Source organism: Cimex lectularius, unplaced genomic scaffold (assembly GCF_000648675.2).
Source record: "Cimex lectularius strain Harlan isolate CLEC.00 unplaced genomic scaffold, Clec_2.1 scaffold53, whole genome shotgun sequence".
Classification (NCBI taxonomy): Eukaryota; Metazoa; Arthropoda; class Insecta; order Hemiptera; family Cimicidae; genus Cimex; species Cimex lectularius.
Window position 1 is genome coordinate 1,597,514 of NW_019392659.1, and position 14,409 is coordinate 1,611,922.

At 33.5% G+C, this 14,409-nt stretch overlaps 1 protein-coding gene across 1 annotated transcript in view; it reads left to right on the forward strand.

The window, feature by feature from the left end:
* The window catches only part of LOC106669076 (protein APCDD1-like), a 653,476-nt gene that overhangs the window by 432,827 nt on the left and 206,240 nt on the right, over positions 1 to 14,409 (forward strand). Inside the window, exon 3 of the mRNA XM_014398337.2 lies at positions 2,774 to 3,005. Coding sequence (XP_014253823.1) covers positions 2,774 to 3,005 — 232 coding nt within the window. The remainder of the gene's footprint in view (positions 1 to 2,773; positions 3,006 to 14,409) is intronic.

Sequence of the window (14,409 nt, forward strand, 5' to 3'; positions counted from 1 at the left end):
GTATCTTTTTGCGTACCAGTTCGTTCTCACTTCCATATTTATTTGTAAGTATAGAGTATATTCCCCTTTTTACGAATACTTCAAATTGATCTGTGCTTTTTTTTTTCCATGAGCACGTAAAAGAACATGTTGGGCAGTGTATATAGTTTTGTGTTCCTAGCATTTATCGATAATGAATGTATTTATTAGCGTGAGCGCATAGTGATAGAGGGCCGACGGCGTAATACCGAGCATCCCATCGAATTTCAATTAGGTTGATTATATAATTGGTGCTTGTTTTTTGTATATAGTTCTGACAGTTTTGTGATAGCGTTGGAAGCTGGATGGCCCAGGTTTGATATCCTCTTTAGCCCAGCCTCGTTGTCTGGACTGCTAACTCCAGGGTGGATGATTCTCAAGATCTGCTGGTAATTAATTGTAAATTAGAAAAGCCTGAATACTACGGAAGTGATAGGTTCAACTCTGGGGTTTGTTTATATTTATATAAGTACATGTACGGATTTTAGCCTAATCCTTTTTTTAAAAAGAGAGTTTCTTCTCGCAATAGGTTGTTTTGCAATGATCCGGATTAAGAGCTTTTAGCTCATCATCAGAATGAAGGAGTTCTACGACCACGTCTCTCGACATGAATTGCAAAAGTGAACCCCCCGATACCCCCGCCAACGTGACGTTCCAATGAGAAGCTTGTTTTTAATGCCGCTCAATTTTGAACGTGCGAAAAGCAGGAATTATAAGAAAAGTAAATATCATAATAGTAAATACTGTGAGAAATTAATTATAAATTAGGATTAAAAATAAAATATAAAAATTAGAATAATACTTTAATAATGGATTATTATATTATGATCAAATTAATAATAATTTAATTAATTAATTCAATTATTTGGACGTTAAATATTATTTACGTACATATTTAAAATTATTAATGAATTTATCTCCATGTTCAATTTTACATTTCTTAATTTCAAATTTCCCAAACCAATCTAGTTCTTTCCCTTTGTTGAAACTATGTAACACTGTTGTATTTAAACGTGAATTGAATTTATGTTTTGCTTCTTTTAGAAGGTCCTTAAATTCCGAAAATTTGTTCCATTTAGGCAAGTGTTCTTTTATATTCGTTTTTATATCTCTACCGCTTTGTCCTAAATATTTAATGTCATAATCATTATAATTAAGTTGGTGTATTCTTTTTGCTAAGTTGTCTATTTTGTCTTTAGGTTTTGCTAGGAAGTTTTTAAGTTAACCCGTACTTCTAAAAGCTATTCTAAAACCTTCTTGTTCAAAAATTTTACTAACTTTTTCTGATAATTCACCAACGTTTGGCAAACAACGGAAAATGATTCATTTATGTTGGGGTGGTCATATTGTTGATTCTTTTAACGTTAATTTTTTTTATTCTTTTAACTATCAATAAATATTTCTATATACCCATTGTTTCTTCTAAGGTTTTAATAGTTTTCCATTCATTTTTATAGCTAGTAGGTGGAAGTCTTAACTTAATGGAAGTTTTAACTTACGGTCTATGAGCCAAATGAAACCAGTAGCCTTTTGGGACCATGGGTGGGAAAAATCCGCTGGTATCAGTGTCTGTAGTTGTGGACTTTGAATACGTCTATTTCAATTAGGTTGTTTACTTTGGAAAATTTTATGTTTAAAATGTTCAATGTAAAATTTCATCTTTGTTAATGTCCAATGTAATATTTATATTATGGTGTGGATAATTAATTTGTTGGATGAATGATTTGATATCCTGTAATGTTCCAGACCATATACATAAAATATCGTCTGCATAGCGTTTCCAGAAATGAACAGATTTAATCAATTTGTTCTTTGATTTGAATAGATTTTTTTTCGAAATTATCCATGAATATTTACCTTATGAGATGGGGAGTTGATGTCCGAGTGGATCGAGGTCACGATAGCTCAGGTGGTAGAGGAGCGGCGTATCTAGCCGAAGGTCGTGGGTTCGAATCCCTCTCGTGCCATTAACTTTTTTTCATCTCAACTAAAAACCTTAATTAATTGTAATATATTAATTGGTCAAGCGGACCACGAAATTAGTGAATTAAAGTAGGCATATATTTAAGAGGTCTATTTTATCATTTTTTATAAATTCGTTAATATAATTCTCGGTAAGTTTTTTCTTTATGAATTTAGTACATTCTTCAACGGGGATATTTGTGAATAAAGTATTTAAAGTCAAATGACACTAAAACACAGTTATTGGATAAATTGATGTTATTTAAATAATTAAATTCCCTAGTTTTCGTGGTCCGCTTGGCCAATTAGTATCTTTCAATTAATTAAAGAAGGGAAAATTCAAAACTTGGGGTTGAGATGGGAAGTTAGTGTCTGAGTGGATCGAAGTCACTATAGTTCAAGAGGTAGAGTAGCGGCGTATCTAGCCGAAGGTCGTGGGTTCGAATCCCACTCGTGACACTGACTTTTTACCTCAACTAAAAGTAAAAAATAATGTAATCGCAGTCTGCCAGTTAAAATATTATTAGAATATACAATTACCAATAGCAAGGGCTTACTTGGAATTTTTTTAAGTAAGAGTTTTGCGGGAACTATGAAACATTATATTCATATTTAGCAAACTTTATTGCGCAAGCATAACAGTAAGAGTTGTACTATATAAAATAGATATATCATCTGTTCAAGAAAGCTTTAAAATATATTTGTGCTAAAATTTATATAATATAAATTGTGATTTTTATTAATAAGGTAATTATTTTTTATATGAAGAAGGTTAAATGTCGATTTTTTTCAGGTGCGAAGTGCTGGAAGGGCCCGAATACGTTCTACGTTCCCTTGTCTATTTTGAAAACGAGACCTTCTCCCTTTTGGTGCACAAGTACACAGACGACAGTTGTACGAGGCCGGCGAGGTCTACAGTCCTCAAAGGGCGTTTCAGCATCAGGGGAAAGTCGTGGACCACCCCAGGTTCAACCCAGTGTGATTATATTCTCGAGAGGGTCGACGTTATTACGCATACCCAACAGGTAGTCTCTCATTACGAAGTCCTTTATTAAAATCTACGCTTGCCAGTTTTGCATTTTGTTTTTATCTCTATTTTCTTTTTGTAATATTGTTAAATTTCTGAAATTTTTTTTGCTTATTTGGTATTAGTTGTATTATTGTTAGACCATATTAACATTGCATTACTGTTTTCTGAGAAGTGACATATTTATGGATGAGTTAGTTAGTTTTATAATTGTCTTTTTAATTTAGGTCGTTCTTAATCATTTCTATTTATCCTATTCGGAGAAGTTAAACATACCAAAATATAACAAGACCATTAAGACAACATAAAAATTGGACTCTTTATTTTTATCCACGATACAATTCATTTTTTTCTAGTACACAATAGTAAAAACAATTATTTTACTTTTATAGGTGTTTTCAGTTTTTTATTTTCAAGTAGGCTTCTTACGTTGGGTATACTGCGCGTTGAACTGATACAACCAGTTGGACCGTTATTGATCTATCTGAGCTCGCCCATTTTCACTCTTTGTTCCTGTCAGAGGAGTATCCTTCATCCTGTCGTCAATGGAATCTGAAACGAAGATGGCCAACAGCCAAACAATGACTGATTAGGCCTAACGATTTTACATTCAATTTCGGTCGTACATTATAATAATTAACGGTAGACGATCAAATAGCATCTTCCACGGATCAGCAATTCTGCGTCGTGAATTTGGTTCATAGGCTTGCCTAATTTTGATCGTGGACATTACGCTGTCGATTACCACTTTTCAGATATGGCTCGGCTGAGGAAAGTTCGTCAAATTGTTGTTTCAAATAGGTGCATTTATTCATTAGTACAATAGTTTATTGTAATAACGTAAATACACATTCCACAGGTCCAAGAAACTGAAGCCGGGTCTTTTCGTCCGTCAGCTGAGGTAGAGCATTACTTTTTGTACAATTATTGCGTCTCATAAGGTTTGATGACGCCCCATTTGACCGCTGATCTACCTCAAAATCAAAGGAATCATATTTGGGAAATAAATCTCTAAAACGGAGTCGGACACCTCTATATTATTTCTTTAAAAATAAAAAATGTATTTCATGAACTTTATGTTTAAAAGCAAACAATATAACAATAATTAGATACCATAAAAATTAATAATAAGATCTGATAGGTAAAATTAAATTAGTAATAAAATAGGATCTCTCATTCGTGCGAGAAATCCTTCAGATTTAAACGAAACTCTTAGCATGCTCACAAACGACTTTTAATATTACGTCCAAGGAAATAATCGGACAATCGTAAACATATTCCCAGACAGAAAATTCACTAACTCCAAACAATTTTCACCGCAAAAACCCGCATACCCTCCTGGTTATAACCAAGGAAACAATTACAAACCAGGAAAAACTTACACACAGCCAAATTTTAATCAAAATTATCATCCAAAAGAACACAATCAACACCAATGAGCACATCGACTCGTAATTACATTGATACAAATTATGGACATTTCCCAAAAACAAATCCAAGACACACAAATTACATTCCCAATCAATATAACGTCCCAATCGTACGAGATAATTATGTATTTGAAGAAATTAATAATATAGACTCGAGGAGAGAAATTAAACTCATGGAACATATGCCAAATTCACAAGAAGAAACGAAATATTTTTTTAGAATTAGGCCAAAATCCATCCCCAGATTTCACTTAATGACTCTCGGAAAAGAAAAATCAGTATTACCTTACGTAATATTTCCAAAATATAATTTGAAAATTTTGATCGATACTGGTAGCACAAAATCGTTTGTAAATCTAAAACAAATATTTTAGCGAATATATTAAATACGACACGTTTATAATATCAACAGCTCACGGCGAGAGCTCGGAAAAATTTAGCACCGTAATTAGCTTAGATGAACTAATAAATTGTAACAATGTCAAGTTGAAATTCTTTTTGTTCGAGTTTCACACAGAATTTGACATACTGCTAGGTATTGACAATTTTAAAATTTTAAAATCTAATATTAATTTAATAGAAAATACCTACAAAGTGTATACCATTAGAGTATTTTAACACTTCGTGAAAAATTTATAACTTCGAAATAATAGGGGAAACAGAACAAATAATCAAAATCCCTGTGAGGAACATGAAAAAAAAGTGACGCTGTAGTACCAAATTTACGAGTGGGTAGGTCGAAATACCGGAAGCTCTAGTTAGGGTACATAACTATGAAGCTTTATGCCCAATAATCAATACAGGTAAAGAATCACAACAAGTAAAAATAAAAAAACACATACCGCTAACGGAAATATCAGAAAACAAAAATTATCACAATAGATTCGGTATAAGCGGAGAAGACAAACAATCAATTTTATCGTCTCTGCGTACAGATCATATGAACGAAGAAGAAAAAATTATTATAAAAAATTTAGTTAGCCAATATTTAGATATATTCCATCTGGACGATAAGCCATTAACATTTACAAGTCAAATTAAGCACACAATTAGAACAAAGGATGAAATACCAATTTACGCAAAAACTTATAGATACCCGGAACTACACAAAGAATAAATACAAAACTGGAATAATCACTTCCAATTAGGGAATCTTCGGTCTATACTCGATGAAAGCCCGAGACGGATTCAATTAAAAATATTAATATTAGCAAAGGCTTGGGGATGTAATGAACGAGGGGTTTCTAGGAAGTGAACACGTGTAGGTGTGATAAGGGAGGAATGTGAAGGGTTGCAACAGCTAAGGGTCTAGCGAGTACGTAACATATATATATATATATATATATATATATATATATATATATATATATAAATCAAAAAAACAATCCCACCTCTACTGTACATCAGCGAGGCAGGGGTGCCACTTCCATTCAAATCACATACTTAGGACTATATCTAGGCATCAGATTGACGTAAAGTCCATATACTTAAAATACACCAACTTAACATAAGACTTGGGCAACTACGAAGACAATTACTAGGACGGAAATCCGACAAGTTTCAAATAACCTTATAACACACTCTACTCAATGAACGTAGGTCCTGCCAAGCCTTCCAGCAGCCGGTGCATCCAATCAGAAGTTCTCAGGAAAAAAAATCAAAGAGGTATATAATAGGGGCTTTCACGATGTTTGTAAGATGCTAACTCGTGTCTACTCGAATAGAGAAACGTTCAGTAAGATCGTGAACGCCCCCTTCTTTTCGTAGCATGTTAAACGTTAATTTTTCCACAATGCTGCGCGTGACGATTGGTAGAAGCAAAAATAAAGCTATAACAGTCCTTGAAGGTTGTTGTTTGTTTTGGTTTTCTTTTGTGTTAAATTGAAAGATGCCAGAAGTTAATAAAAAGGAAAATTAATCAACTCTTTCATTCAAAATGCTATCTATGCACGTGAAAATACTAACAAATGACAATTCAATATTAGTTCCGACGTACCTAACTTGAATCCTAACGTCTTACCACCTACAGCTTTGTAGGATATGGGATGTATCTAATATGAATGAGAGTACAAGGACAGGTCAGAAATTAACAAAAGAAATGTATTGGTCTGATTTAATTAATGTGTACGTAAGAATAAAAATACGCGTAAACAAAAGACAACTGTTAAATGCATGGCTGCCATGTTGGTTACCTACGCCCTAACGGATAGAAATGTGACTACATTTTCGACCTAACACCTAACATTGGCTCTGGCCTGTTAGATCGAGCAATGTTAATTACCCGATTCTTGTAAGTTTACATCTCATAATTTTTCTCGATCTAAGAAGGACCTAGCACAATTAACAGCGTTAACACAAAGATAGTGTATATTTTGTGCTTTTATGTGGTTAAGCCATTTTTTGCTACAGAATGAATTACAGCACCTGTACTAATAATAAAATCCGAAAAGATGTGAGGAACCAGCAATGACCTTGGAAGTCAGCTGAAAAAAATAGCACACATTAAATTACCAATATAATGTGCAATAAATATATAACATAAATTTCTATTCTTAACAATATATACCATACATTTGCTTTTTAAAATAAATATGGATGTTATTAACAACCGACATGGAATTATGAAAGTTCAGATACAAATATTGGGTTGTCCGGAAAATAATGCAGGATTTTAAGTTTTCATTAAAAAAAATCTATATAAAATATTCTGTTTACGTTTACAGGATTACTCATTNTTATTTTGATTAAAGAACATTGCTTTAAAGTAACTAGTTTCTTTTTTTTTGTTTAATACCAAAATCCTGCATTATTTTCCGGACAACCCAATACATCGTAATCAGTCTATGATTTTCTACCCTACTGTATCATGTTTAGTTGAACTCGCTTATTAATTCGTTCCTATACTTAATTGCTTTTATATCTGTCGTAAAATGTTTTACATTTATCATCTTTTAAGATCCTGATCAAAGTTACCCTCAAAAGTTGTTGATTATACTATTTAACTCTAAATGCTTTTAATATTGGACACAATGCATGGAAGTGGTATATCTTCAAAGATATTGAAGTTGCACATAGAAGACTTGTGTTGATTACGCTTTCCACACACACACACACACACACACACACACACACACACACACACACACACACACACACACACACACACACACACACACACACACTTACACATTACATTTTCTTTTAATGAAAAGCAATTTATTCTCATTTGTCACGCAAGTTTTACTCATCTACACACTGTCTTTGTATAACATCATGATTTTTTCTTTTATTAAGAACTTTAATTTTGAAATGAAACTTTACAACATCTAAGAATGTGGTTCAACACGGAGTATGACAAAAAGTCCTAATTATCCTCGAATTAAATTGAGATACATGAATTCTTGCACATTCAATCAGCTTGGGACTATCCACTTTAGTATGTAACAAATTATAGAGCGAGTCAATGAGAAATCTTCTTTCTTCCCGAGAGAAGATACCAATTTCATTCAAAAGTGGACCAAACTTTAATTTAAATGCTGGAATTCTTAAGAACTTTTTTTTTACTCTTTCCAAAAACAATGTAGGCTTACTGTACATAGGGGCCCAAACTACATTACCATATTCAAGGATTGGTCTCACATATGAATAATATAACACTTACAAGGCTGTCTTACTGTTAAAGTCACTGAGTTCCTTGCCACAAATCCCAACATTTTCATACCATGAGTTTGAATTTTGTATATGTGGTTACTAAATGTTAATTTCTTATCATGCCAACTACCTAAGTCTTTAATCACATCAAGTCTTTCTAGAACAGAGACATTGATCACATAATTGCACTCAAAATCGATCATTTTTCTACTATAGATAACATTCTTATATTTCTCTCAATTTAAATACATTTTTTTATTTTCACAGCATTACTCTAAAGAGTTTAGGTCCCTCTGTGTTGATGGTTTTATAAATTTTGACATCGTCAGCAAACATTTTTAAGTTACTATACTTTATGCATGCAGATCATTAATAAATATTTTGAACAGTAAAGCGGACAGATGTCCAGCTTGTGGTACGCCTCAAGTTGCATTTTATTCATTTGGCATAAAATTAACACATTTTACAATTTGCGTGCTGCCTTTTAGATATGACGCAATACACTGAATAAAGTCATTGTGTAAGTCTAAGTCGCTAATATCTTATTCAGCAAAATTGAGGGACCCATCTTGTCAAAGGCTTTTGAAAAATCGGAGTAGATTGTATCCACCTGTTCATTTTTGTCAAAGGCCGACAAAGCGTCTTGTTGAAAGTTTTCACACGATACTTGAAAAATGGCAAAAAGAAAAGGAAATTCGAGAGGTGAGGTTGAGATGGGAAGTTAGTGATCGAGTTCACGATAGCTCAAGTGGTAGAATAGCGGCGTATTTAACCGAAGGTCGTCGGTTGGAATCTCGCTCGTGACGCTGACTTTTTATCTCAACCAATACCTTAAATAAAGGTCAAATGACGGATGAAATAAAAAATAAAAGAACAGCTTCCGGGTTCTACCGAGTTTTCGGCTGCTTATATCGCCATCTTCAGGATCAAGATTTATTAAAACAATACATATAAATCCATTATAGTTCTGGTCCGATTGACCAAATAATCTTTTTTCAATTAATCAATCTTTATTTAAGGAGCCTAAGGGCATTCTCAACAGGACAGACAAGAATGACACATGTATACGGAAAACAAACACGTTCAGCCCTGAAGATGATCTCAATAAAGGTCGAAACGTTGGCGCGATAAAGAAAATGTTTTTCTAAAACTTACGACACACCAGACCGTATCTCACAATCTCCGAATAACTTTACATAAACATTAATCAATTGGAAAATATTACTTGGTCAATCGGACCACGAACTGTAATGGATTTAATAATTAACTGAAGAAAGCTCTTCACGAAATCTCTACGTGGCCATTTAATTTGGCACCGAGAATCAAAAAGATTTCACATTTGAAAATGGCAAAAAGGAGGGAAAATTTGGGAGGTGGGGTTGAGATGGGAAGTTAGTGTCCGAGCGGATCAAGGTCACGATAGCTCAAGTGGTAGGGTAGCGGCGTATTTATCCGAAGGTCGTGGGTTCGAATCCCGTTCGTGACGCCGATTTTTTTATCTCAATCAATATCTTTCGTAAATGCTATCAATATGGATATATATAATATATAAGAAATAGTACTATTGCTTAAACATTCTCCAGATAATTATACCTCAAAACTGGCGCATAATATCGTATAGTTATTAAACAAAAGTTTACGTTTTTTAGTATTAGGCTTCTGGTCGTTAGAATATTCTTGATTTAGTAGCTTTAGTTATAATAATATAGTTCGAAAAAAATATGGACAGTAATTATTATTCGTTTTGGTAAATTTGGTTCTCGAAACAATGTTTTATTAAATATAATATGAGTAATATTCCGGACGCTAAAGTACATTTCAAAAGAGGTTTTGAGGTGATCATACAAACGCGTACGAACTTATCCTTAAACTTTCATGTTGACGGAAACTCGGTCGATGTAACTTTTCAATGCTCGTCTGACGACATGTTGCGCAAGGTTTCATCTATATTCAACCACGACTGATAAATTCCGTATTATCCAAGAGAAAGTTAAACGAAAGAACTTTTATTAACGACTCGTGGGATAGAAAATGCCATCTTTAATTTTGTCGGCAAGAAAATTTATGACTTTTGTGATGTATGTATTTTCATTTTCTTATACTTGGCATATTTTTAACTATTCAGTGATGTATTGCCTATGGTTGCGATTACTTCTCGCCATCGTTCAGGTAGCATTTCTATTCCTCTTGCGTAACAACTTCAATCATTTGAGTCCAGGAAACGTTATTTGAACACTTTCAAAACTTTCAAAGGTGTTTTAAAAAATGTTGTATTGGCCAAAAAAATAGTAGTCATAAGTGGACATGTCAGGTGAGATAAAATTTTCCAATTCAGATTAGTTAATAATTATATGGTCTTCAACACAACGTGGGGGCAGGCGTTGTTGTGAATGTACTAAAAAACTACACCTTTTCTGTTTTGTTTTTTTCATCAACTGATGCCAATTTATGAAATAATTGGTCGTAAGAGTGACGACAGAGGAGTGAAGATCAAATTGAGATGTGACCGCCAAATTCCTTCCGCTGATTTCGAGTTGGATTCATGTAACATACTTTTCAACAAACCCACGTCATTGGATGTGATTTCGAATAGTTGTTTTGTACAAATGTAACGTCTTTCCTTTTCTTCGGCTAGTCAAAAGGGGGTTTTCTTCTAGCCTATGCAATAATATGACAACCTCAGAAGGACGTCCACTGAATGCATCATCTTCAAGAACAAAATTTCCTTCTCCACATCAAATAAATCACCTTTGGACGTTACGACCATGTATAGCATTAGTACCATCCACCGCACATAAATTGTCAGTTGCAACAGTTCATTTTTTCTCTTTGGAATTTATCAATTAAAAAACTACTTGAATTCATTTAATCTAAAGACATGATTTCATAATTATCAACTTCACTAGTTTTCGTGGTCAGCTTGACCAATTAATAACTTTCAATTAATTAAGGTTTTTAGTTAAAAACTTAATTAATTGAAAGATATTAATTGGTCAAGCGGACCACGAAAACTAGTGAAGTGAATAAGTTAAAATGAAATACATCTTCACCAAAAGCTCTCCGTGGCCATTTCAGTTGTCGCCGAGAATCAAATAGATTACAAGACATTTGACAAATGGTTAAAAGGAGGGAAAATTCAAAAAGGTGGGGTTGAGATGGGAAGTTAGTGTCCGAGCGGATCGCGGTCACGATAGATCAAGTGGTAGAGTAGCGGCGTATATAGCCGAAGGTCGTGGGTTCGAATCCCGCTCGTGACATTGACTTTTTTCTCAACTAAAAACCTTAAATAATTGAATTACATATTAAATTTAACAATACGACGCAACTAAAGACGTTGAATATAGAAATTGAGGAGAAACACAGCCTTTTCATTTTGGGATTCAACGAAAGTATTTGTAAATGAAAATAATATAGACAAAATGTAATTAGATTATTAAACCTATAATTCAAAAACGACATTACTTTCTTGCCAAACCACTATATCAGTTTTTCATTACCTGCACAATTTTCTAAGTTAATGCAAAAAATATCCTTAATCAATTTTATTAGAGGTGCTAAAGAATGTAATTTGTTAATACACGTCTCTAAACAAAATGAAAAATTATTAATTGAGTATTAAATTTCCCCAGAGAAACTTTTATCCAACAGTTATTGCACATTTCAGAAATGTGACAACATTGGAAATTGTAAACATCAATGAAAGAAATATTTGCAAACGACAGATTGGGAGATGTTTTGTAACGAGAAAAACGTTCCAAAGAGAATATTGCCGAAGGACGACAAGAGGAAAACCGAATTCCGGTTGAAAACCTTTTAAAAGGTGATGGAAAAATTGTCTGTCAAGGACCTTTCTACCGAGACGTACCTTTCACCACATCAGTCACCGATATAGAAGAACGTTTTTGTAAATTAAACCGGGAACGTTATTTTCCTTTCGTAATGTAAACACATTACTTTCTGCGGGTCCTGTTTTATCGTCCATTTTATTATTTTTAACAGTAAGTACATTTTCCATGAAAAGACGGTTAGCGTTGAGCCCATAATATTAAAAGATATATTAAATATTCCGGCAAAAATGAAAACAAATCATATGAATAAGCAAGTATTGCCTTCGATCATCTTGCTCTGTTTATTTAGAATTGGTTGCTGACTGCTAACTTTTTTCATTAAAATAGGTTAATTTTGAGATTATAACCAACAATATTGCCAACTCCATTGATAATATTCAAAATATATTATTGCTCCTTTAAAATTACAATAAGTCATATGAATAAACAATGATTGCCTTCAATCATCCAGATCTATTTATTTAGAATGTTTGGTTTCAAATTTTTAACGTTTTTTAGTAAAAGATGGTGAATGTTGAGTACATAACCAATGATGTTGTCAGCTCTAGTGTTAATTGAAATGAAAAATGGGGAGTTGGTGTCCGAGTGGATCGAAGTCACGATACCTCAAGTGGTTAGAGCAGCGTATTGAGCAGAAGGTCGTGGGTTCGAATCGCGCTCGTGACACTAACTTTTTCATTTCAACCAATACCTTATATAAAAAGATTAATCTATTGATAATTTTAAAAAAAATATTTTACTTCCTTCAAAAAAACAAATGTCTGGTGGTGATTAGTGAACACGACACGCAACAATGGCAGAATCACACAGAAGACAAACACTTTCCGGTCTGGTGTCACATAGGTGTATAAATTCACTTTTTTCCATGTCCTACATGTTTTTGTTAACTTTAAACAATATTTGTAAATCCCATGCGCTGAAGATGATCTCAATAAAGATCGAAACGTTGGCACGATAAAAAAATTGTTTTTCTAAAACCTACATCAGATCAGACCGCACATCACGATTTCTGAATAATACAAATAATCATATGAATAAACGATATTGTTGTTATAATAATCCATATATGTTTAGCGATCATAATTGAGCATATTTGTGTGTTTCTTAGTGACGGTTTGTTTCGTAATTTGATGAAGTCGTGAGGAGCTGTCCTAATGAGGTATTTTAGAAAAAAACACCTCTTTTATATTTTGCCAACGTTTCGACCTTTATTAAGGTCATCTTCAGTGCAGGTGGTGTTATTCTTGGAGTGTTGTATTGGTTTTATGTGAAAGTGTAGTGGTAGTGGCTTGATGTCCATATTTGAAATGTTTGAAGGTGATACGTTCGTAAAAACCCATTTTGGTTGTGTTGTTCCACTCCTAGAGAAAAAAAAAACAGAGAACACATTAAAATCAGGAAAGAATTAATAGGATTACTCACCTTTATTTTGACCTATGTCAGCTGTTTGGATCGATTTGCATGAAAACTAAGCAACTTTTAAACATAACTGTTAACTAACGGGCAGTTCTAACTAGCAATTGAGTTAGGTTGTCTTACTGCAGATATATAGATATTATGTAAATCTAAATATTCTGATTGAAAGTTTTACAATAAAGGGGAAATCATTATTTAGAACGACCTTCACCAAATAGAAGGTCTTTCGAAGGCAAAAGTACCATTTTTAAGGGTATTTTTTGGCGTTCCTTCTTGCTTTCCTCATGATTGTGTGTCGTATTGAAAATGCCAGTATGGGCATTCGAAAGGTAGGTTGAGATGGGGAGTTGGTGTCCGAGTGGATGGAAGTCACGATAACTCAAGTGGTAGAGCAGCGGCGTATTGAGCCGAAGGCCGAGGATTCGAACCCAGCTCGTGACACTAGCTTTTTCATTTCAACCAAAACCTTACATAAAATGTTAATTGCTAATACTGAGAATATTATACATATAAATTAACGTTTGAAACATTTATCACTTATTTATTAACCCACAGAACATGTACAGAAGACGTATAAATAAACTAGGAAAAAATGTGTGTGTGCGACGTTTAATTTTTTTTCCTTTGTCGACTTAGAGGTATACTTGTTTTGATATTGTGATACCCAAAAACTAGACTGAAAACCTATTCTCGGGCCTTTCGGACATCAAAGAAACATCTTCCAAAAACACCTTTGTAAAATAAGTTGCCATCTTTGGAGTTTTATTAATGCGGAAAACTATTTCATTTCCCGAGGTAGAAAATTCCCGAGCTCCTTTTCCACGTAATTTGCCCCTGTCCCGTTCTAAAACGCCAAACGAGCATTACACCAGAGGATTTTTAATCGGGCGGAAAACAAATGGTGATTTAGACCCCTGGACGATTTATACGAAAATCCTTCTTCAAAGTATTGCAAACATTCCCGTAATATTATTTATTAAACTGTCACATTTTCTCGTTTCAATTTTCAATTAGTGGTTATCGAAAATTACGAAGTTTTAATTGCTTTTTAATTGAT